Source organism: Cyprinus carpio, chromosome A23, assembly GCF_018340385.1.
Source record: "Cyprinus carpio isolate SPL01 chromosome A23, ASM1834038v1, whole genome shotgun sequence".
Lineage (NCBI taxonomy): Eukaryota > Metazoa > Chordata > Actinopteri > Cypriniformes > Cyprinidae > Cyprinus > Cyprinus carpio.
Window position 1 is genome coordinate 18,466,936 of NC_056594.1, and position 25,198 is coordinate 18,492,133.

Below are 25,198 nucleotides of genomic sequence, written 5' to 3' on the forward strand. Positions count from 1 at the left end.
AAGAAATATATATCCTTCCACGTATGTTTGTCAGGTTGCTCAATGATCCCACACACACTCGCTCACAAGAGTGGAATGGAATGTTACAGGGTTCAAAAAAAGAGTCTGGACCAATGCGGAGCTGTTATCTTACAGAAACAGTGTTTCCTATGGGAAAAAAAAGGTAACTTGTGAATATATGCATGCAAATTTTATGTTAAGGCATTTTGCTGGCATCAATGAAAGAGTCACATGGAAAAATAAAAAAGGCATTGGAAATTACATTTTTTTTTTTACATATTTTTTATCAGTCTCATGATAATGTAATCTCTGTATTTTGATATTTCATCTAGTTTTCAAATGTTTGGTATGGACAAAAGAAATTCACCATGTATGTCACAGAGATTCTGATGAAGAGATGAGCTTCAGCATCACAAAACTATGCTCTCCAGGAGCCAGATTTTTATTGCTTTAGCCTATAAATCAATAAACACGATACCGCAAATCTGACAAATATCTAAATTATACAATAAAACAAGTTATAAAGCAATAAAATAACCTTAAAATCAAAATGACAGTATAATTATTAATTTCTCTTTATTTATATTGATTTTTTGTTTTTAAAAATAACCCATCACAGAAGCATGATACATTTTTTACAAAACAGAAACATGATTAAAAAGTATAGAAAAGTTACCAAAAAAATTACAAAAACAGAGTAACATGAAATAGTCCAATCAATGTTAAGCATGGTAACACCTTTGTTCCCACATCAGGTTGCAATAATCCCAAAGCAAAAGATTCCATGAAATCTGGCAAGACTAGACACTGTTTAATGACAGGCCTCTGCAATGGAATTGTACAAAGCTCCGCCTCCAATCCTATCACCTGCTTGGCATGCAAAACAAGGGTGAACAAGGGTGAAACACCAGGGTGAAAATGCATCAGGGTGAAACAACGTGATACTTGCCGAGAGAGCGAAGGTCGCCGTTGTGTTGCCAGATAGCGGTTTCTATTGAAATATTAAACTTTTTAAACTTCCGTCATAAACATGAGACTTGCTTATCTGTTCATGGAATCAGTTCAAGTTTTAAGACTTTGATGAAAGCCTCAACATAAACTAACTTAAAAAAAAGCAAAAAAAAATACTGATTCATTCAATAAAACCGAAAAGTACAGGCTCACCTGAAACTAATATTTCAGAAAGCAAACACAAACTGAAATGCAGTCTAAAAAGTAGACATGGAACTTGATCTTAGATTACAATAATGTTTTCTCATTTGAGTGGTACTGGAAGTTTTTCGCGGGAAATTCGAGCATGCTGCTGCGTCATTACGTCACGTCTGTAAACATAAAGTTGTCCAGGCTACTAGACCATCGCTTGTGAGGATCCTACAGGTGGCGGATCGCCTTTTCTCGCAGCAGCTAGAATAATAACATTTATAATTTTGATGGCGGATTGTATTCCAGAAAGGATTATGTGTTTATGAAACAAATGTGAATGAAATTAAATTATATTCCAGTTTTAAATGTGCATCTGATTACAGATAGCCTGGGAGTACACAAGATCTGTATCTTTAAAGACAACTAGTTCGAAGGGAGCATCATTAGCTTTTTGGGTTAAAATAATTTATTAATATGAAATTCGAATGGTATGACAATTGGAGATTAGACTGTACAGAAATACAGGCTAATACACACTACATCACGCAATGCTGATGTTGTTAACATTAATCATTTGAGAATAAAGTATAAAAACAATAATTTGCACGGTTTGATGTGAGCTAACCAATCTTTAGATTAAATCACCAATGGTAGTGTGATTTATTGTAATGCTTTTTTTTTCTCAGTTGGTCAGAACAAAAGTGTCAGACTTGTAACTTGTTCAGATGATAATATCCAGTGAAAATTCTTATTTGGGTCATATATTCCAAAGTCGTAGGATAGAATCTGTGATTCCGAATAAAAATAAACTGTATATAATCCACATGCACAAACCCACGCAAGGAAGATAATTCCGCAAACAGCTGCAATTGCAGGTTTTCAAACAGAGATGGCGACAAAGAGGCAAAACTTACGGACTACAGATTTATTAAGTAATAATGGCATAAAAAAATAAAACATTGCAATTAAACAAAACAGTCTACTATGGAAAAAAAAAAAAATTCACATCAGGTTTAAGAAAAATATTTGAAATACACACAATACATATCGTTGACTTAACAAATAAACTTGGTTTAAGAAAAATATTTGAAATACTCACATTATTGCTTGTTGCATTACGTTTCCCTATTATTTCGAGCTTGTAGCTGACTTTATACATAGCCTTTACTAAACAAACAAACAAAAAAAGACAAATGAACAGTACACATTTTTAATATAACTGATTAGCAGTTATAGCTCACCCTAGGGGTATGTTTGCATGTCTGTGAATGCAAATTGCTACATATAGGAAGTGCTGCAGCTGTAACGTCAAAATCCAAAAGATTAATTCACCATGTGTTCCCTTGAGATTTTCATATGGGTTATTATAATGGAGTTTTTAAAGGAATAGATCAACCAAAAATGAAAATTCTGTCATCAATTACTCACCCTCAAGTTGTTCCAAACCTAAATGAATTTCTTTCAGCTGTTGGACACAAAAGAAGATATTCTGAAGAATGTTGGTAACCAAGCAGTTGACGGTAGCCATTGACTTCCACAGTATAGAAAAAAAACACTATGGAAGTCAATGGCTACCATCGACTGCTTTGTTACCAACTTTCTTCAAAATACCTTTTTTGTGTTCAGCAGAAGAAAGAAAGTCATACAAGTTTGGAACAAGTGGAGGAGGAGAAAATTATGACAGAATTTTCATTTTGGGTGAACTATCCCTTTAAATTCATGAGTAAAATAAGATCTGTGGTAAAACACAACTTAATGATACATGGACATTTTGCTTTACAATATAAACTGCACACACTCACCCCAAACATTCTTATGTAGTCATTTATTACAAACATACATTTTTAAAAATAACCATAACTGCTTAAGTGTCAAGTATTGTTAATCTATGTTTACCACAGAACTTGTTTTACAAATGTAAAAACCCATAGAGAAGGTTTTGACATCATGTCTGCATCACTCTCACAAGGTCCTCCAAGCAGCCTCAGTTGTTGTCCAACAGGAAGTTGATTTTCAGAGTGTCCACGCCGTTCTCTTCTTGGGTTAGTAGAGAATGGAGACGAGCTGCCGTGGCTTGTCCCCTCTCACGCATGCTCCATTTTCGCAGCATGGTGAAAACCCGCATTTTGTGTTGGCTGTTGTCCTCCTCTATCTGCTGAAGAGTGGTGGTGTTCATTCCCAGTGCCATAATGCCCAGCTCCCTCCAGCTGTTCCCAATGCAGCCGGCCACCAACATCATCTCCCTCTCGCTCACCATCCTGGAGCCTGAGAAAAAGCACAGGTACGTAATGCAGCAATGCGGTCATGCCGCTGCTACAGAAGATGCAAAAAGCAGAGGTGTGTTTGTGACTCACTGATGATATGCTGCTGCTCCTGCCATACATTGTTTTCCAACATCTCCTGCCGTCTTTTTGCTGTCGTCTCTGATAAACCAACATCATTTTCAAATTACAAATAGATTACTGCATGTACTAGAAAGTTTGAAGGCAATGGAGTAAAATAAATAATGTATACATATAAAAAGTGTACTATTAGGATCTTTTTTTTTTGCATTGTGACTATTTTCAAGTCACATTTATTATAGGGTTTCTGCAGGTTTTAGGACGGTAAATTCAAGACTTTCAAGACCTTTTTAAGATCAAGTTAGGAATAAATTGAATGGAACAAGATGTGTCAGTACGTCTTTTATTAGCAATGCTTCAAAGTTTAAAAGTACAACTTCCAACAGATCTGGATTATTTAATCATTTTACAAAAAATGTACACTAGAAAAAAATAAACTAGAATATGGAAATAACTTTTACTGTTTTACTGTACCTTCTGATCACATTGAATAAAAAAAGAAAATAAAAATGTTCTTCATCAGTATTTTTGTCACTTTCCCAGTGCAAGAGTCTAAAGATTCTTAAATCAAGAGAAATTTGCTCTAGGATCAAAACGACATGTCTTGTTTTATGAGAAATGGATCAAAATTAAGTGAGTTTATGATTAAAACAAGAACAAATATAATTGGCATTACATAATTTTAAAATATAAGTGGATAAATCAACTTAATTCAATTGGGACAACAAGTTTGCATTCCCGTATTGAGAGAGATTTGTTCATGTTTTAAACATAAGATCGCTTAATTTTGTTACATTTCTCAGAAAACAAGACTTAATATGTTTAATTTGCATCTAAAGTAAATGTATCTTGATTTGATGTTTAGATATTTGTATTGGAAAACAAGAAAAAAATACTGAGGCAGACATTCACTTTTTGCATTGCATGCAACATTTAATGCCATGAACTTATGAATTTAACCTTTATGATTTTAAGACTTTCGACTCCAATTTAAGACCTTTTTAGGCCCTAATTAGTAGAAGGGCCAATTCAGACTTTTTAAGATCAGATGTAACCCTATTATTTATAATGTGCTTCAAAGAAGTGTCAAAGAAGCTTCACATTAAAAAAACTTAATCAAAAGATTTAAATTAAATTGAATTTAAACTGAACTTAAAGCAGTTCTACAGATTTTCAGGACAATTAAGCTGTAATGCAAGAATGCAAGTAATTCTCATTACTGTAACAAAGTTTATGTTATCTTTCTCTTCAAGTACATTATGGTAGCATTAATTACATAATATCAATTACAAGTTAAATAATTTTACTTTTCAAAATATATTTAAAAATTACTATTACAGTAATGAGAATTAAATGCATAAAAGTAATAATGGCAAAATTCTAGAGGTGTTCACAGTAGATAATGGATGGATGCCGAGTGTAAGATCATACCTGTGTGTTTTGGTGTCTTGCGTTTGTTGATTTGCAGCTTTTGAAGAAACTGTAGTTTAGGAAATGTCTCTTGCATGTCTTGTGTTTTCAGCAACTTCAAGAAATTCAGAGCGTGCTTGTTGTCTTTGTGAATCACATGATCCAAGATGTCCCGTACCTGCCTTGAACGCATGTTCATGTCTTTGATGTTGTTGTACTCATTGTTGGACAGTATGCCACTGGCATGGCAGTGCTGAAGCAGAAAGTCTGGATCTCCCATCAGAGCTTCCAGTAGATCTGGCTTAAGTCTCAGAATGAGCTTGGTGCCATCTACTGGCCCATCCATCGCCTCTTGTGCTTGGTCAGTGATGTGAAAGCCTAGATTTAACACTGGCTTTGCAACCGAACATCAAGGCTGTAACAAAATCAGAAATTCAATTATTTTAAACAACAAAAATATACAACCTAAAAATAAAAAAAAATATAAAATAATGAGGATGCTTCAGTCACACATAGTTGGGGAAACGGCAAGGGGGTGAGATTCTTCAATCCTTCAGTCAAGAATTTAACATTTTTATATTATCAAAAAATTTATAAGCACAAAACTTCCTCCACAGCAAATTATTTCTAAATATTTTTACAACTTTTTTATCAATCCATCTATCTATCGATATATATATATATAAAATTCTCCAAAAATGCCTGAACTAAAGGGCTTGACTAATCTAGATAGTACAAGGGAATATTTCAAATATTGAATTCGTAAATAAAGGCGACTAAAAACAAATAAAATAGTATAATGTGTAATAAAATACTTCGTATTTGGGTGAGAAGCAGCAATATATAGAACCGATCAACAGATGAGACTGCAGCTGAGATGAAGGAAGTGTGTCTTATTCATATGATCCCTCCCACTGACAAGTGCAAATGCTCTTTGTTATTACTTTCACATTTTGAAATACATACAGCGGATAGATTTTAAGCCTAAATGCAAGTGCTGATCCTACACAGATAATACTGCGGTGTTTATTGTATTATTGCTGTATAATTGTATATAGCACATCTTTCTTTGCATTATCTGCAAGGGACTTTCCAGTTTAGTGACCCATTACTAGAGATGCGTCATCTTTGTTTACTTTCAATAAGCGGCTATGGCGCACATTTTATACATTTGTCGAGAATAAAATATTCTGCCTCATTTACGAGTACATATCGATTGCGTAAACCTTGCAAACACTCTCATCGTTAGAGAAGCAAGAAGGCGCGCGAAACTGAAGAACAAAGAGACATGCAACACGCGTTCAGTTCCGATCCACTTCCGTTTTAAAATTAAAAAGTTACTGTTACGGTTACAAAATAGCGCGCGCTCACGTTTTCAGAATATCTGAAAAACTGAAAGTGAAAAATTCAGCACTTTTTTTTTACCTGCACAGAGATATAGAAAGAACCAAAGGGAAGTACCCTACACACATGAATGAAACCACATTTCATTAAACTCGAAAGAAAATTTTGCTTACCTCATTTGGAACGTTTGATGATGGCTCATCCGCACTTCATCCGCATGCAATGTGATATTCATATAAAAACAACTACTTCTGCCGCCCCCTTCTGGACAGGGAGTGTTGTTAATGTGCCATGCTATTTTTAGTCATGTAAAATTTCACTATCAACAACTCATTTCCAAATGCCAGAATCTTTTTTTATATATATACTAATTAATTATGTTCTATTCTAGAGAACTGACACGCTGACCTTAAAATTGAACCCTGATTTGTGATTCATCAGCTGCTCTAAAATGAATCATAAATGGGAGTGTGATGAAATCACTACCATTCTGCACTTTCAGTGAATCTAGCCTAAGGGGAGTGATAAACTGCTGAGACAGAAATAATAAAGCGACAAACTATGGCCTGTTGTGATTCTGGGGAAGAGGAAGTTAGAATTAAAAAAGTTTGATAGGAAACCTCCATTACAAAATTCAGATGAATCACAAATGAAAGCCAGAAAGCTCTTTCAGTGCATTATGTGTATTTGACCTGTTTCATTATTATTTAATAACTTGTATATGTATTTCTGGTTTATCTCTATCTATAAGAAATGTGAATAAATGTGCTCAGCAAAATAAGAAATGGTAATTAGGATAAATGCATAAATATTATTAGTTTTTTTAACAACTTAGATTTGTTCACATTTTTTTTTTGTGAACAACTTAGATTTGTTCACATATGCCCATTCTCAAATGTATAATCATTCATTTATTCCTTATTGGTTCTCAACTTGACACGATTGAGTAAAAAAGTGGAACATCCCCACTTTTCCATACACGAAACACCAAACATTTCTGAACTAAAGTGCTTGACTAATCTAGACAGGATAAGAGAATATTTTACAGTATTTTATTGGTTCCCTTGAGAAAAATGAGGCATTACAGTAGACAAATGAAAAATCTGAAAACCAAAAATCTAAAAAAAAGAATATTCTAGGGAACATCTATCTCTATCTATCTATATGTATCTATCTATCTATCTATCTATCTATCTATCTATCTATCTATCTATCTATCTATCTATCTATCTCTCTGTCTGTTTGTCTGTCTGTCTGTCTGTGTGTGTGTGTGTGTGTGTGCGTGCGTGTGTGTGTGTGTGCTGAAAGGCGTAATCCAACACTGTGGAATATTGTGCCATTCTCAAGCAAGACTTCCATGTGACTGGGATTAAAGAAACTGATCCAGTGCCTCCTGACTCGTGGAGAGGCTCTTCTGTGAGACATCGCTGCTTTGTGTTCCCCCCGTTTTATTTTATATTAGATAAGAATCTAAAAAAGAAAAGAAAAAAAATGTGAAAAAGAAAAAAAAATGTGGAAAAAACAATGTTGCACACAATTTACAATCTTTATAGTCCTAATGATTTTTTTCTTTTGATTGTGGGGTGAAATATGAGCAGGATGCAGGACATGGAGGTGGGGACTTTTGCTCACTTCCAGGAACCCTGTGGAGTTCCCAGATTGTGAAGAGGCCTTGTTGACTCACTGTCTGTTCTGCTGAGAGTCCGATGATGAACTTCTGAGACAAGCAGTGGGAGGGGCCTTACCTGCTAGGTGCAAAGCAGCTCTCTTCCCATTGGCTGAGCAGAGTCAGTATATTTCCTCACTCACAAACAATGTGGAAGTGAGTGTTCAGAGCATTGAGAGGACAGACAGAGAGCCCAGCAAGAAAACGCTTCAGCACATCCACTGAAAGACTGCAAGAGGAGGCTTGATACACTGTATGTATGTTTTGATTTGTGATTCATGGGACTTTATTTGTGTTGATGTGTTCAGAGGGAACACAAGCTTGTCATGTTTGGCATTTTGAATGCATGCTTTATGGTTTCTCACTTTTCATTTTCCTTTCAATGCTCTCACCAGCCATGAGTCTCTGTAGATGATTTTTATAATGTGCTAAGTGAATCTAAAAGGGATAGCTTTCTTTTCAGTACAATCTAATGGGGATAAAAAAAAAAAAAAACAGTATTACATCAAGATACTGCATACATTGATTTTAGAAAGTCATTTTTAGTGTAAAACAAAGGTTGAGAGCTGTAATATGTAGTTTAATGCTAAATATGTTAATTTATGTTAAATGAGCACATACATTTCAGCATTACTTGTGAATTGCTTCCAGTGACAGAAAATTTGTAGCGTGAATTAAAAAATAACTAAACATTTCAGATTATTTTGATTTAGAATTGATTATTAAACATATTTATTTATTTGAAATAAGCTTAGCAAGTTAGATGGAAATGTGCATTAATTTGAAACATTATTATTTTTAATTAAAGTTTACTTTAGACGTATTTTTATCACTCACTTTTATTTATTTTTTTAAAATTGTGATTTCTAGGCCTGGAAAAGTTATATAAAAAAAATTATACAGAAAAGCTAGTTAGAAGTTGCTTTTGTGACTTTTTTTTTAAAAAGATCTACTACACTGCTGACTGGGTGAAGTATTGAAATTTTGTTGGTCAAAAGATGTGGGAACCCTTCTGAAGATATGATTAAAAGCAGAGTGCAAAGATAAGTCAAACTGCTGGGAATAAAGTGTATACTTGTCTAAACATGCTGAGGTGACCCGAGTCTGATGTTTCTGCTTCATTGGATTCATCTGAATGTTCTCATGTCATTTAAGCAGAAGCACATAGCGTATGCCGAATGGAGGAGTGTCTGCTTGAAGCAAATCAGTCATTTTGGAAAGCTCTTGACTGTAATTTGTTGACTTTTAGGAAGTCCTGATTTATGTCTCTGGATGAGAGTGAGTGTCTCATCTGCGGAGTCGCATCCAAATCTCTCAATACGAGAGAGATCCTTGAGAAAACTTGGATCTCTCAGAGTTTTAAAACTTAATAAAGCTCATTGTTGGGCTCCTTTGATATGATTATTTCTCAGGCAACAGCCGCCTATATGCCAGATTAAAAGTCTATTTATGGTTTTATGGAAGTGTAAAGCATGATGCATGAGTAATCTGAGGTAATGATGACGTTCAGTTTCAGCTGTGAATCTGCTTCTTCTTTGGATTACCCAAAACAAAGCCCTTTGCTCAACTGTACATGGTGGGAGAACATGTTTGAATTAATATATTTCTAAAGCTTATCATTAAAATGCTGGCTAATTTGAAAAATAAGTATTAGTATTAGTATTACTGAAACCTAATTATAGTTACATGGATCATTCCAGCAGTAAGTTTGTTTCTCTTTATTTATTTAAGACTCTCACTTGTGTGTATGGGATGAATTCATGGGTAAGGAGAGGTTTCAGTTGCTCACAGATGATCGGTTTCCAGTGAATTTTGTAAGTACCTTATCATGTAAGATAAGAGCACTGCTCTGCTATTTTCTGTCATATCAGGCATAAGTCACAACACGTCTGATTGATCAGGTGAGTGACTACGGGTGTTGTGCGCTGACACCGAATGATTACTCATTTCAAGAGTGACACAGGAAAACAATCATTCTCCCGCTTCCGGATGTTCCACAGGTGTTTTGGGGATTTTGTGACACATTTGATTTGTGCAATCACAATTGGTGCCTTGAGTATAATTTGATGTTTTTTTTTCTCAAATTGGATGCATTGTATGTGGTCAGCTTTTTTTTTTTTTTTTTTTTTTTTTTTTTTTTTAAGTCTGACTGCAGGGTTTTTAGTTTTCTAATAAAATTCATTTAACCACATCTATGTACATTCTGAAAAATAAAGCCATAGAACAATCATTTTTGGTTCCTTAAAGAACCTTTTAACGAACAGTTCTTACAATATCCTTTTTTTCTTAATGTAAAGAACATTTTTACAGTCTTTATACTGGGGGTGGCCAACGTTGGTCCAGGAAAGCCCTGCAGAGTTTTGCTCCAACCTTGACAAAAACTCACCTGCCTGTAGCTTTCTAACTCTTAGGCCAGTTTCACACCACAAGCGTGAGCAGTGCATATTTTTTTCGGTGTGCATGTTAACAAATGAGTGCATTCATATAAATATGATTTCAAACAAAAAGTGCAAAAATGCACAGAATTAACATGTCTAGTGTGTTATTGCAAGAACTGGATTATGTTAGAAAATAAAAAGAAGAATCCAAAATATGTATCTGATTTCCCCATTTAAACTTATTTTTAATTATTCAGTTTGGGTGAAAGTATGGTGTATTATAAAAAGAAAAACAAAAAAACATAAACAGCACGTTCTATATCAAAGTATGACTGAAACAACATTGGCCACCCTTGGTCTATACTCTTAAAAATAAAGATTCTTTATTGGAATCTATTATTCCATGAAGAACTTTTAACATTCATGGAATCTTTTCAATGCCCAAAACGTTCTTTATAGTGGAACAAGGTTCTTAAGATTTTAAAAATGTTTTTCATGGTAATAAAAAATGGTTCTTTTTAGAACTGATCACTGAAAGGTTCTTTGGGGAACCAAAATGGTTCCTCTGTGGCTTCACTGCCTTTTAGAACCTTTATTTTTAAGAGTTTAAAGAACCTTTTTCCACTAAAAAGAACCTTTTGTGGAATAAAAAGGTTCATGGATGCTAAAGGTTCTTCATGGAACCATCAATGCCAATAATGAACATTTATTTTTAAGAGTGTATTGGAATAATCATTAATTTATGATCTGACTTTGTAATGGATTTTGTTAAATAAGTGGTACTGAAAAAAATGAATTCTTTCCATATATTGGGCATTTCTGGGTGAGAGTCTTGGTTGCAAACCCCTGCCCTGGTCTGGTTTTTGATCAATAAAGGAGCAAGTAATTTTGTCTTCAGTTTAATATTTGAAATGCCTCTGTCCTAACAGAAATCCTACTGAAGGCATCAGGAAACCAAGATGGCAGTGAGTTCATTTCATCGTGGGCAATGGGCCTCACAGTCCTTGCGAGTTACAGCAAAGGAGCTCTCCATAATTGGTGTGCGAGGCAAAAACACGGCCATTGCTGAGCGATTTTCCAAGTAAGCAAATTTCAGGATTTGCATATCTAAAACTGATCTCACTTGTCCTTTAACCTCTCCTATTTGCTTCCACTTTTTGCATTCTTTTAGTGCTCTTAAGAACTTGTTTCCCAACTTTTTTTACAAGGCACCAGTGTTTTAAAAGCTGCTGTTTTGTTCTAAAGTGGTTTATGATGTTCAGACCTCTGCTCCAACATTATTAGGAGGTTCACCAGCAGAACGTGGTGTCAGATCATGTAATGATGCTGTCAACACCCAGACACACAGTCAAATTCAGATATTAGAGGTTCATAAGTCTGACACCACTAATAAAATGTATCTATTTTTTTTTCATTTTAGTGCAATTTAATACCATTTAATTTAATTACAAATTATATTAGTTTACATAAATGACAAATTTACTTGCATTTAATTACTGATCTTGAGAATGTAAAATAGTCATTTCAGAATTCCTAATTTTCAATCGGGCCATGTTTACAGCTAAATATCTGCTGCCAGACTCATTAGAGGCATCTTTGTTGGATCTCGGTCAGTGTATTTACTGTGTGGAGGAATTTTCCCAGTGCATCATCTGTCAGATTTTCTAATGTCTTTTCCAGTGTTGTGCTTCTGGTTTCCCTTCACTACATCAATGACTTCACCATCCCAAGTACTGTAGATTTGCCAGCTGGATTAGTGAGCATTAAAGAATTCAAAGTGAAAGATTAAATGGTTTAGGATCTGATTACTGACCTGTGATAGGTGTGGGCAAACATAAATCATGTCTTTGGTATTTGGCGCTTTTAAATAGTTGCGTTTGTTCAGGCCTGCAGGACAATGATTATAATCTTTTTAGTCTTTATCACTGTTTTTCTCTCCAACTAAACTAGATTTAGAGCCAAGGGTTAGTTTGAATCGGTATGCAGTGGATTTCCTTTGAAAATCAGATTGAACTTCCGGCTTAAGCCTCTCAATAGATGGTTAGTGAATCTGAAACCCCTTTAGGCTAGTTTTGTTTTCAACATGCCATAAAAATAAAACTGGAAGCAAAATCAAGACAGTCGTGTTCATCCAGTTCCACTAGGGGCCACCAATGATCAAAAGTGATCTTTTAGTTCTTGGGCAGATATAAGGAGATAGTCAAAAACATCCCAGAACAGATAAGTCAAGCAATAACACACACCTGATGATAATTGTTTTTTTAAATTCATAAAAACTAGCTACTCTTCATGAGTTTAAATTGAGTGAGCAACTCTTCTGCTTGATTTCTTCTCAGGTACCAGAAGGCAGCAGAAGAAACAAGTTCAGACAAGAAAAAAGTAAGTTCTCACCATCTTGCTATTCGTTATCTAGCTCTCTATCTGAAAACTGCTCTACTATACTGCTGTTTAGACCCACATGCATTCAGTGTCCGGTCATCTCAATCCCTATTTAGACGTCTTAATCTGCAGGTAATTCCCATGCGCTTTACATAACTGGTCCAGTCAGTCTGTGTCTTCTGAATGGTTGTGTTTGCTCATAAATAAAATACAACAGAAGTTACAGTAAATGGTGTGTAAGTGTTTGTCAGGAGCTGCAGAATTGAGGATGTTCTGGATGATACTCTTGTGGATGTGGGTATGAACTACTGTATTTGAAAGAGAATGCAGCTGCTTCATGTTATGTAGGCCTAGATTTTGGTTTTGCTTCCTGTCCCATTGTGAGCATGCCTTGCATGGTTTTGGCAATTGGTTCAGTGTGTTTGTGTCAGGCTTCATAATTGTCTGGAATTTTAATAGCTGACTCCAGAAGACATCTTAACATCAGCCAGAAGTATGTGAGCTGTTGTAGCATGTATTAATTGGAAGAAACAACAGTCAAATTAGCATGCTTTAGGTGCTTTTGTATGTAAGCACACCACAACAATATGAGTTATGCTTAGTGCAAAATGTTCAATGTTTTTTTTTTTTTCTGAAACTTTGAATTTTGAGAAGTTGATACCTACACACGATAAGTGAATAAAATGCATATCCACAAAGATTCAATGACAGCTGACATAGGCTAAACATATGTATTAAGTTTTTTATGTTCTTCCTGGTTTGTCTGTCCTGTTGTAAGGGAGTTGGCCTAGCTCCCTTATGCAGATAGTTTCTAAAGACTAGCATCTGGTGTTGCATTTTCCCCCCTCATTTCCTCCGGCACAGTCTGAGGGAGCCACTCCTTCCATTTGCCAGGTTTCTGAAGCTTTTGTAGTTAACCTTTTTCCTAACAGACTAACAATGATTTTGTTAAGCCAATCGCTACTAATCCAAATATTGAAAATATACTCTCAAGCATTACTGCTTTTTTCTTGGTTATTCTCTGTTGGTTTTCTGTGACAAAATTGTCATAAAAGCCCCAGAGACTTTCAATCAGTAATGTATTTTTAATCATGAATGTATTTTTAATTAGATCTTTTAGAATGTTAATTTAGAGCTGCCCTATGCATAACTTAGGATTGAAATAACTTCTGTATATATTGGTGTTTATGTTGTTTTAATGTTTGAACTTAAATTTAGATTGCAATAGATAATGCAAAATCCATTGTCTGAATTGTCTTCTGTCAAGATTAGAGTTTAAAAGTTGAGAAACAGCAGGAGTGAATGCTCTATTGAGAGTCTCTTTGTTCTTTACAGTCTCCAGAGAACTCGACTGCTCCACTGCGCAACGGCAATCTGAGTGTCCTAAAGCACCTCTGGGAACAACCAGCCGAAACGCCTCCATCTCCAGAACCCAAAACACACTCCAGACAGCGACAGCCTTTAGATCCTAGTGTTAACACCCAAGTGGAGTCCATAGACAAACAGCTTATTGGCAGCACAGATAGCCAGTTGTTGAGCGACAGTGACCAGCCGATGGAGAAGTGGACGCAAAGAGATGTGCCCATCGAAAAGCCCACAGTGCCTCTCAACAGCCTGAAGATGATGTTTGAGAAAGGAGAGACCCTTCACAACAACGTAAGTCCAGCTAATTATCTAAACTGGTATTATTATCTGAATTTGGTATCTTGTCAGTTTAGTAGATAACATCACTGTGGTATTTATGAATGAATAGAATGTTTGTGTGTGCAGTTTAAAAGGGTTTGTGCAATTAAAAGCCCAACCTCCAATTTTTTAAATTACATTTTTTTTTCCTTCTTATAAATGTTGATTAAGTCTTCTTGGACCAAAACAGTCAAATAAATTAGCATATTAGAATAATTTCTGAAGTATCATCTAACACTGAAGAATCTCTGCATCACAGAAATAAATTAAATTTTAAAATAAATTAAAATATAAAACGTATTAAAAAAAAAAAAATATATCACAAAATTAAATAATATTTCACAATATTATTGTTTTTGATGAAGCAATAGCAGCCCTGGTGAGCATAAGATACTTTTTTTTAAAAGTTTAAAAATACTACCAACTCCAAACCTTTGTTTTGTGATTCATGTAGCAAGTCAAGTGTGTAGTATGTCTACTCATATGTCCCCTTAAAGTATTTTATAATTTGATTAATTGCTTTGATTAAGACCACTTGATCAAATTGCATCTGTCTGCTCTGCTTGCTCGGTATCTGCTTGTATTCAAAACATTCAAGAGAGTGGTCATGCTGTGAGTCACATGGTCTGTGATCATGAAGACACCAGTGTGCTCCTCCAGTCTCCCTCTGAGAAAGTTGTTTTTATAGGTTCATTGCTCTGCTAAGCAGCCTGCAGGAGAACTATTGCTGATTTGTGTTCTGTAACCTTGCATTAAATGTTCATTTTGCTTTTTAATTCTGGCATCTCTTTCACTATTGCTCATACTTGGGGTTCGCAGAAACATCACCCTTGCATTATTGTAATGATTTTAACAGGAGAAAGCATCAGATTTCTGTCAGAAGATTTACTTAAGCTTCTTTTGAAACAAGATCCACTGATTTGAATTTCTGAACTATTGTCTCTGCTAGTCTGTGTGGCTGAAGATGACAAGAACATTCTTGTGGTGTCTTTTAAGTCAAGCCTCGTCTTCATCTGACGTTTTGCTTTATTCTTTAATCTAATTTTTTTCTCAAAGGTTATGTGTCCAAAATGTACTTGGATTTCACCGTGCACAATGGTGTCTTTTGTTTGTTCCATGAACTGCAAAGGGAATCATGCCCAACATTTTATCTGTAAAAGAGTAAGCTGTTTTGAAGTAGCGTGGGTGGAGGAGAGGGAAGGACTGAAACTGAATGCATTTTTCCCATTGTATCGTCACCACCGCATTAACATTGGTTCAAAACGTCCCAGCATGCAGTGAACTTAGATACACACCATAGTTAGTGGTTCTTGCAAAGACAAACATCACTGTTTCTCATTGAGGGTAGGGACTTTTTCCCACATCTAATTCAATCTTTCAGCTGCTGCGATCGAATTACTGAATAAGTGATTTAAATTTGTAAATGGTTTAGTTCAACCAGACATTTCATGGAAACTAATTGACTCAAAAGAATACTGGTCACTGATTCGGTTCTTGAGTTCAACTTATACCCCTTTTCCACCAGCATGAACCGGGTGCTAGTTCACAGCCAGAGCTATTGTTGGTTCGACTGGCGAGCCTTCTAAGAACCGGTTTGCCTTTCCACTGGCTAGAGAGCCACCACAGAGGCAGGTCTTACGTCATCTGAATACGTCTCACTTCCCCTAGCATCCAAACACAGTGAATCCAACGTGCCCGTGTTTAGCTGTTATTTCAAATATGGCGGTTAAAAGTATTTTGTTGGTCATGGTAACCCTGCCCCCAGCCTGACACAAGCAGTCCTTACTTCTAGCCCAGCAATGTTTTGGTGCTACTTCCTAACCACTTTTCCTGGTATGGAGCTGGTGCTTTGGGTGTCGAAAGACAAAGAACTAATTTGAAACTAGGCTCTAGCTCCGAACCAGCACCCAAACTGCATTGGTGGAAAAGGGGTATCAGTCACTCAATCTGGTTGCAGCCGTTCTCAAGTTAAGGTCATTTTTGTTTTTTTGTTTTTCCTCACGCAAAGGTTTAGATTATAACTAATGACCCTGTTCAATAATGAATTTTAATTTTTTTGAGCTATACTCAAACTCATCCTCTCAAAATACATTTCCATCATTAAACTGGCATGAGGTTGCTCTCATTTAAAGTCTTTGCTGTTCTCACTGGGGGGCTGATGTCATGAGATAAACGTCCACATGATCACTGCAGGGTTCGAGCTTTCTGCTCCCATCAAAGCCAGACTTCTCTCCTTTAACCTGAGGGATGGTCATGAGGGGAGAGAGACTGACTGAAATCATTTGAATTCATCGTCCAACTCCTTCAGCAGTGTTATTTATTTTTAAATCTGCTGCAGAGATGTTCTTTATGAATGTTGCTGGATATTGAATTTGGCCTACTTTGACAGCTGAACAGAGTAATGAACTGCTGAGAAAAGCAGTTAATAAAGAGAAGTTCCAGATATGACTAGATTTATTGAAGTGCGCAGTCTGTAGGATACATTTCATGAGAAACTAGACTTTCTAGTTCTCTTTTTTTTTTTTCACTTTAGATGTTTCGCCATCTAGCGTGCGTCATTAATTGTAGAAAGAAGTAGCGGAATAATTATATAACTACTGATTTAATATTTTCAGTTTTTATTTAATTATTTTGCAATTTTTTGAGAAGATGATGATGATGATAAATTAACCTTTACTGGTGTGTGTGTGTGTGTATATATATTTATAAAATATGTATGTATATGTGTGTGTGTGTGTATATGTGTGTGCGTTTACTATACTTGATGTACTAAAATAACTAAAACTGAAATAAAAATGAATAAAAACTATAGATGTATTTGAAAAAAAGACAAAAACAAAACTACTAAAACTTTTACTTAAATGAAAATGAACAATTATAAATGAATAAAAATATTAATAAAAATAATAAAAATAACAATATTATAAAAAAACAAAAATAACAAATGTATAAATAAATAGATAAAAAATTTAAATATTACATTAAATTTACAATTTTTTATATATATATATCTTACTTTTGCTACTTTATTTCAATGATTAAATAAAATGGCACTGAAATAAAATTTAGAAGACATCATGTATAGATACGATAGATGTGTGCTTTATAGATTTTATCTTTTGACACAGATTTTATCCTCTGATAACATAAGGACACTCCTCATTTCTGGCAGGCCGTGGCTCAGATGTTCCTATCTTTTGTGTGTTTTGGATTAATAGGTCTTTTGTCTGGGCTGATGCCCCCTATGGCTGCACTGCCTTTGCCTTTTGTACTGTTTATTTCCCGCTCCCCTGGTGTCAGCACACCAGCCTGGAGATGCTGCACTGATGCCTGGCCGGCTGGTTCCCCCACAGCCGTGCTGATGGCTAATCCATGATTGGGGGGTGGACCGGTTTCAGCCCCCTTGTTGGATTTAGAGGTTCAACCAGCTGCCTACCCCACCCCACCCTCTCAGCCCTCCCCCTCTCCATCTCTCCTGCTGCTGCCAGCAAAACACTGGCATGCTCACCGTCTCTAATCTGCTCTCAGAGCACTGCCGGTCTTTAGGCAGACAGACTCAGCTCTGTAAATCTCCAGGAATCACGGCGGACCGCCCGTTGTTGTCTTTCTGATTTTAAATAGGTAAGACATGTGGCTTTCAGCTCGATACTGTTATTGGAAACTCTCTTTTGGGTGGCATGATGTCAGTTTTAGTTCCTGCCATGCTTCTTTCCTGAGAACAATGACAATGGATACAGCAGACTTTTTGGAGGATGTGTTCGTCTTGGATTGATTACACTGTTGTAAGAGTATTTGCTAGGCACTTGAAAAGTAAATGTTTTTGTTTAAGTGTCATTTTATGAGACAAAAGCTAAGAAGTCACTACAAAAAAAAAATCTCCCATTTAATTGATAATTGTATTCAATTAAATTATTGTAATGTGCAAAGAAAACTATAAGAGATGTCAAACTTTATAAATGACCAAAATGTTGCCTGTGGTTTCAATTAATCATTTACAGAAAAGTTTACAGATCAAACATTGTGAAAAAAGCAGCTCATTTTATCTAATTTTTCATGTCAAATTATAGGTAATACAATTCTGACACCTCAACAGGCTCTCAGACTGTTGGGTTAATGTTGTAGCTTCACTAACTGTGGTTGTTCTGGTCTCCTTGTGTCTCAGTCCAGCGGGTGTACAGTAGAATTGCATGAGAGCGATTTGTGCTGTATGTGCTGGAGTTGTTGTAGCAGTAAAGCCAGACGCGGGTGTCTGTCCACAGCTCTCTCAGAGCTCATTAGAGGATTATTGATGCCAGTGGAGAAGCTGGTCGGTCAGAGAACGAGACATGTTTAAATACTGCTGTCATGGCTTTAAATGTCTCTTGTCACCTTGCTAATTAGTGCTGTTTACTAAAGTAAGCATCGTTATTACTTTAGGTCATACTTTGAACAAATCCCTTACCTAGATTGTTAAACTTTGGGATGTAACTCATCCCGCACAGAATAAGGCATGTTATGAAGATATTTGTGTTTTTTTTTTTTTTTTTTTTTGCATGCGAAAAAAGACAGAAAGCGGCAAAATAACAGATGAAAAATCCTACAGACTTACATTTGAAGGAAGAACTCCATTGTTGCCAAGTCCACAGTTTTCCCACAGAATTGGGCTACTTTTATACTTTTGCTTCAGGTTGTTTTTTTTGTCTTCAGTGAGTTAAAGTGAAATCCTCCACATGATTTTTGACTGATTATGACCCCCCGGAACATGATTTTTATAGTCGATTTCCCCCGATTGGGCTTGTATTGGCCATGCTTGAACTACTTATAAGAAGCAATTGGGTTGTTTTTATTGTTATTGTTACACATACCTGGCAACCCTGAAGGACTCAAGCGTTATCTAGATGTCAGAATGTCATAGAGATGTGAGTTTGTAGTAAGAATCCACCTAGCAACTATTTAGCAATGCTCTAGCAACCACCCAGAACACCTTAGCAACCACTTAGTGACACCCTAGCAACCATCTGGAAGACCCTGTTGCAGCCACATCGCAACATTCTAAAAACCACTCAAAACACCTTAACCACCACATAAGAACACAATGACACCCAGAATACCCTAGCAACCATTTAGCAGTGCCTTAGCAACCACCCAGATCACTTATTGACATCCTAGCTGAAAATCTGAAAGACTCTAGCAACCACAACATGCTAAAAGCATTCAGAATACATTAGCATCTGCATCATGGCAAGCATCCAGAATACTCTACTGTCTAGCAATGCTTTAGCAACTACCCAGAACACCCTAGGAGCCACTAGGACATGAAATTATGAGAAACAGGAGATTATTGGGAAAAGAGAATGGAAATGAGATCAAATTTGCATTGGGTCTGACTTGGAATTACAGTTTTTATGTTTCTCACTGAATATCCTGTTTCATTCTGAAATGCTTTGCATTCAAGTAGTAAAATGGGTGTCAAATGGCTATTCACATTTACTTTAAGGACTTCTTAATGCTGTCTTTGTTCAAAAAACACGTTTTTGTCTGTCTAGGTGTCTAAAGACAGTGGATCCGAGAATATGGAACCAGGAGATAAAGGTAGAGAATCAAATGCAGCACTAAACACAAACACACCAGTCTTGTCCAATGTGTTTTCAGTTACATGATCTCACATCTTGAACTTCCTGCTTCCTTTTTGCAACACTGTAAGAATCCGCTTTCTGGAATGTGCTGATGGCAGTTCTGTGGAAATTCCTGTTTCCCATTCCCACTTTGACCTTGTGGCACATATGCTTTTTCATTGTACTTCATGGAGTTATTAGAGACCCGACTGACTTATCTAAATCTCTTTTTCTTCTGTGCTTCATAGAAAGTCTTGACTCTGGAGTCAAAATGGTGGAGTCCACCCCTCTCAGGGATCGAATGGCCATGTATCAGGCAGCTGTGACTAAGCACGATTTCCCTTCCTCCCCCACTGTGAGTGACACCCCCCTTCACCATAAACACTCCCTCAGTTACTATCACTCCTTATGATTTCATTACATGCAATATGTTCATTCTTTCTGCTGACATGACACTATTTGCATCTGGTTTGAAGGGATAGTTCACCCCAAAATGTGGTGTCATTAGTTACTCACCCTCATGTTGACTTACTTTCTTCATTGGAACACAAAAAGGAGGCCATTTAATGCCTTTTCCGATTAAAAAGGAACAGAGACTGAAACTTTTCCCGCAATTCATTTGGACTACTTTTAAGTTGCTAAAAACCCTTAACAATCTTAACATTGGCTCTAGTTCTTCTTGAGTTGCATCCGGTTTGTGAATGGAAAATTCAACTCAAAAGAATGAATCGATGAATCTGTTCACAAAACTATCTTATTGATTCATTCTTGAATAGGACTGATCTGGTTTATTGAGATGTCAGGATCATCAGAGAATCATGAAATAAATTCAGCCCACTTTTCTAGAGGTTATTTACAGCTACAACTTATATACAAAGTATATAGTCCAGATTCATATGGACCATTTTAGAATACTTTGATAACACATTTGCACAATTTTTTTGAACTTGTAAGTCTTTAGTACCCATTTATTGTATTTGCATGGGAAAATAGCAACAAGCAATCAGTTTAAGAAGTGTTTATTTTTTGCTGCATGGGGAAAAGTCCTTAAGTTTTGGATTGGAATGCCTTCAGGATGAGTAAATGTTGACAGAATGCTCATTTTTTTGGTGAACTGTTCCTTTAAGGGAGCACATGCTCACTGATAACCTTTTCCCTTTTTGTGTTCCTGGTTGTGGTAGAGTGAACCAGCAGACAATGAAGTCCGCAGTCTCAGTGGGAAGCAGAAGGAGAATGTGCCGCCAGTGTCTGCTGATGTGGTGAGAACTGACAACATGAAATCCTGTGACTGAACTGACCCTATTTGCTTTTGTTGATCCTGGTTTTATTGTGAACTTTTTTTTTTTTTTTGTCTTCATAATCATTGATCGTACAACTTGCCCCACATCTGACTTTCTTTTTCAGCTGACATCATGAATCCTTTTATTTATTTTTTTAGCCTGACTCCAGTTTTTCCTCCCACTTTTCATGATTCTTGTGTGTTTTATTTTTGTTGAATATCCGTCTTCGCTGTGATGTCACACTATGAAAGCAAAAAGTGTTACATCTGCAATTTCATTTTAACATGACAGGTTATAAAAAAAAATAAAAAAAAATAGTAGTAAATGTTTCTAGCACTTTCCTTATTGGTTCTCTTTGTATCTGCAGGGCTCTGAATCCAACACTATGAAAAGTCCCAATTCAGACAGGAATGGTGAGCCTCTTGTCTGCAATAACAGACAAATCATGAGTAATAATTTTGTACTTGTTATTAATCTGTATTTTGTAATCTCGTATTAAACTGTATTTTAAGTATTTTGACACATAGTGAGAACTGATCATGCTTTTATTTTATGATGAACTCAGTGTTTTCTCAAAAGCATGCACTGTTAGTCACTTGGAAGCCAGCGCCCTCTAGAGGTTGACAGCACTGTTCTCTCTATTTACAGGCACTGTTACAAGTCCTGATCAAAACCAGCCTAAAGCTGTTAGGGTGAATATTCAGTCAATATATAAATATTTGTTTATTTAATTGATATTTATTTTCGTTATTTGTTTAGAAACTTTTAGTTTTATCTCTGTATTTTTTCACTTTGGCTAAAACATTTGTATGTGTTTTTGTGCACTTGGTAGAAGTTCCGCTTGCCTGTCCTTGAAACCTGCGTGACGTGCCTTAAGACCGTGTACCCGCTAGAGAAACTTGTAGCAAATCAGCAGATTTACCACAACACCTGCTTCCGCTGTGCCTACTGCAACACTAAACTCAGGTGAGGACAAGAGACTCTACCATGGCCCTGATCCTATGTTGAAACACTTGATGTGGACTTTCAAAAGTACAGAAAACTGTAGGGTGTCCCATTTGTCAATTTATGATGCAGAGGGGTGATCATAAGTTTGCTTACCCCATAGCCCGTGTTACATTTGCTGTTTTTGTCCACTGACAAAAATAATTTTTAGTCAGTATTTTGTCATGTTCATTTTAATCATATTTTTTTAAACGGTATATAATTAATTTAACTGTTGGACAGTTTTTTTACTGTTTAATTTTTAAAAAATGTTATATATTACACGCGTAAAATCTTCTGAAATAACATTATAATGAGTATACCATTTAAATACAATGTGAATTCTTCATGGTTTCGTTAACTTTGTTCGAATTCACATGTTTATGTTGAATATCTGACTATTCTCATATAGAATGCATTGGGCTTAGTGTGTATATATATATATATATAAACACTACTAAATTATCTGAAACAGTCATATTGGCCACGTCCATATGATTGTCATTTTTGTTTTTGAGTTTAATAGGTTTAATAGCCTATGTTTACACACAGTTCGGTTATTTACAAAAATGACAACCAGATTCTGTGTTCCCGAACCCATCCTTGTAAATTTTCAGGACTCAGAACCAAAATTGAGGCGAAACTCTGCTGTATGAGCTGTCGTGAGAGTCTAGTGTGTGTGTGTGTGTGTAGTTTCAGTAAACTTACAGTCAGAGATGGAGAGATGAACCGTTTATAATTTGAAGGGTCCATATCCAGTCACTGTCGTCATCCACAGGCCAGTTTTGTGTTTTCAATATGTATTTATAAGATTAACTGAATGACCGACTAGCAAAGTGCTTCAAGGGTTGTTTTGTCATGAATTGTGTCACTAATCCATATAGACTTTTATCTTCATAAAAATAAAATAAATAAATGTTGGAAAAGTTAGTGCATTTCATGTGGCATCGCTGCTGAGAAAAAACAAAAAATAGCTAAACACACCCTTAGCTGGTTGGCTGGTCTTAGCTGGTTTAAGATGGAAGTTGCTGGTTTTAGCTGGTCTCCCTGCCTAGCTAGGCTGGTCAAGCTGGTTTTAGCTGGTTGTTCCAGCTGGTCTCCCAGTCAGACCAGCTAAGGAAGTGGCCAAAACCCCTCTAAAACCAGCATGCTGAATAGCTATGACCACGCTGGATTACCAGCGGAAACCAGCCAACCATTTTAGGCTGGTTTAAGATGGATTTATTATCTTTTTTCAGCAGGGACTGTATTTTTCCGGTCATATTTTGATGCTATCAACTTTTCTTTAATTAAAATCGTTTGATTCATCGACGTGATGAACCATTTTTCGTCTTGTCTGCATTATTCTAGACAAAATAAAATTACATTTTGGTCAGTAAAAATGTCTAGAGGGTGCCATTTAGCACCGTGCTTGTGTGAGTATTTAATGATGTTTAATTTGAGATGTTTCTAATCTCTCACTATACTTTGCCGTCCTCTTTTGGTCAGTCTGGTGAACTACGCCTCTTTGCACAACAACGTCTACTGCAAGCCGCACTTCTGCCAGCTGTTTAAAGCCAAGGGCAACTATGATGAGGGTTTCGGCCACCGACCCCACAAAGAGCTTTGGGAGGCGCGAGGAGAAGGAGCCGAGGAGCAAGTGAAGCTGTCACCTCAAGAAACCACCCCCAGCCCAACCGTAGAGGAGTCTCCACTGGTTAAAGTTAATGTGCTTGCGACCACTTTAGAGACCCGAACCCAGGCCACCTCTCAGAGGGGGGAGAAGCCACTGGAGACGGGACGACTCAAGATCTCCTGGCCGCCGCAGTCAGAAGGGGACGAGAGCGCAGCCCATGTGTGTGGATCTACCGACGGCAGTGGCATCAAACCCATCCGCCCGAAATGGCCTCCAAAGGGTGACAGGGCATCAAGCAACTCAGACCAATCTGTTCTCCCAAAGATACGCAGGAGCGTCTCACTCAAGGAGAGAAGCAAGCCGTTTTCCATCTTCAGCGCCGCACCGGTCACCCAACCCAGCAAGACATGCCAAAGATCTCCTTCAACTGAGAAACCAAGCTCGTCGGAGGAAATGTCAACCGTTTCTTCCACCACTGACACGGTGATCTCTTCCGAGGACATGACCGAACACAACCAATCAGAGGAGGAACAGGGTGAAACGGAAACCAAGGAGGAAGACGATGAGGAAAAGATGGAACAAGAGGAGAAGGTGGAAGCACAAGAAGAGGAACTTTCCTCGCTGCAGTGCAGCTCACCAGACAACAGTCCTTCATCGTCACCTGAGAGCGAGTCTGGGTTGGATCCCGAGGAGAACCAGGCCTCAGAAGATGTGGGCTTTTGGGATGGAGAAGAAGCTGAGGAAGAGAGAGCTGATGTCACCGTGGAGGACCTCATTAAGAAGAACCGTCATTATTATGATGATGAGGAAGATGTGGTCTGAGCGATAGAGTAGATGTCCATGGACTTTTATTAGTATGCAAGCACCAGCGTATTTTTGTTTGTGGGTCTCTGTCTGTCTTTTCATGTTTTCAGCTTTTACATGTGCCTATGAAATGTAAATGAACTAAAAACCAAGTAGTTATCAAGTTATCCAGAAGGTTTCTCTAGTCTATGATACACTAGAACCCCTACAATCCCATCAATACTAAATTTAAAAAAATTCAATACTTTTTCTAGTTTTTTTTTATATATATATACATACACACTATATATAATATAAATATTATATATATATATACATACACACACACACACAAACACACACAAATAGGCTGGAATATTTTATTCTGCTGCAGAATATAATTAAAAAGAGAGATTTTTGCTTTAAGAATTTAAATTTGATTATTAGGCCAATCTTAGTATGTTCAGTTCAAGCACCAGTCTTTTTTTTTTTTTTTTTCACACAAGTGATCTGTCACTACTGTAGTGCACTTGGATGTACTTTAAATGTTAAACACCCCTGGCTGTACCACATATGATATAATTGGCAACCTTCGAA

The 25,198-nt window shown here is 36.5% G+C and overlaps 2 protein-coding genes across 5 annotated transcripts; one reads left to right on the forward strand and one right to left on the reverse strand.

The window, feature by feature from the left end:
• Positions 1–2,759: 2,759 nt before the first annotated feature.
• LOC109046945 lies at positions 2,760–6,519 on the reverse strand. 4 transcript variants are annotated; one of them, XM_042713574.1, is made up of 4 exons: positions 6,321–6,398; positions 4,917–5,310; positions 3,498–3,566; positions 2,760–3,408 (listed from the first exon to the last, which is right to left on the reverse strand). In XM_042713574.1, exons 2-4 carry the CDS (start codon positions 5,239–5,241, stop codon positions 3,128–3,130), a joined length of 675 nt encoding a protein of 224 aa, XP_042569508.1. In that variant the 5' UTR covers positions 5,242–5,310; positions 6,321–6,398; the 3' UTR covers positions 2,760–3,127. The 4 variants fall into 4 exon arrangements, with proteins under 4 accessions (XP_042569508.1, XP_042569507.1, XP_042569509.1 ...); XM_042713573.1 differs by lacking the exon at positions 6,321–6,398 and adding an exon at positions 5,974–6,231; XM_042713575.1 differs by lacking the exon at positions 6,321–6,398 and adding an exon at positions 5,711–5,907.
• A 1,481-nt stretch (positions 6,520–8,000) lies between these two features.
• On the forward strand, positions 8,001–24,759 carry LOC109076290 (LIM domain and actin-binding protein 1-like). The gene is made up of 11 exons (XM_042713546.1): positions 8,001–8,158; positions 11,213–11,364; positions 12,620–12,662; positions 13,998–14,318; positions 19,871–19,916; positions 20,188–20,294; positions 21,121–21,198; positions 21,587–21,632; positions 21,868–21,911; positions 22,052–22,185; positions 23,692–24,759. The coding sequence occupies exons 2-11, from the start codon at positions 11,243–11,245 to the stop codon at positions 24,638–24,640; spliced, it is 1,890 nt and encodes a 629-aa protein (XP_042569480.1). The 5' UTR covers positions 8,001–8,158; positions 11,213–11,242; the 3' UTR covers positions 24,641–24,759.
• The last annotated feature ends 439 nt before the right edge of the window (positions 24,760–25,198 follow it).

Coding starts and splice junctions, on each gene's coding strand:
- LOC109046945 (XM_042713574.1), bottom strand. CDS start 5,241: ATGGATGGGCCAGTAGATGGCACCAAGCTCATTCTGAGACTTAAGCCA. Junction 3,567..4,916: donor CAAGACACCAAAACACACAG/GTATGATCTTAC, acceptor TTGGTTTATCAG/AGACGACAGCAAAAAGACGG. Junction 3,409..3,497: donor GGAGCAGCAGCATATCATCA/GTGAGTCACAAA, acceptor GCTTTTTCTCAG/GCTCCAGGATGGTGAGCGAG.
- LOC109076290 (XM_042713546.1), top strand. CDS start 11,243: ATGGCAGTGAGTTCATTTCATCGTGGGCAATGGGCCTCACAGTCCTTG. Junction 11,365..12,619: donor ATTGCTGAGCGATTTTCCAA/GTAAGCAAATTT, acceptor ATTTCTTCTCAG/GTACCAGAAGGCAGCAGAAG. Junction 21,199..21,586: donor CGCCAGTGTCTGCTGATGTG/GTGAGAACTGAC, acceptor TTGTATCTGCAG/GGCTCTGAATCCAACACTAT.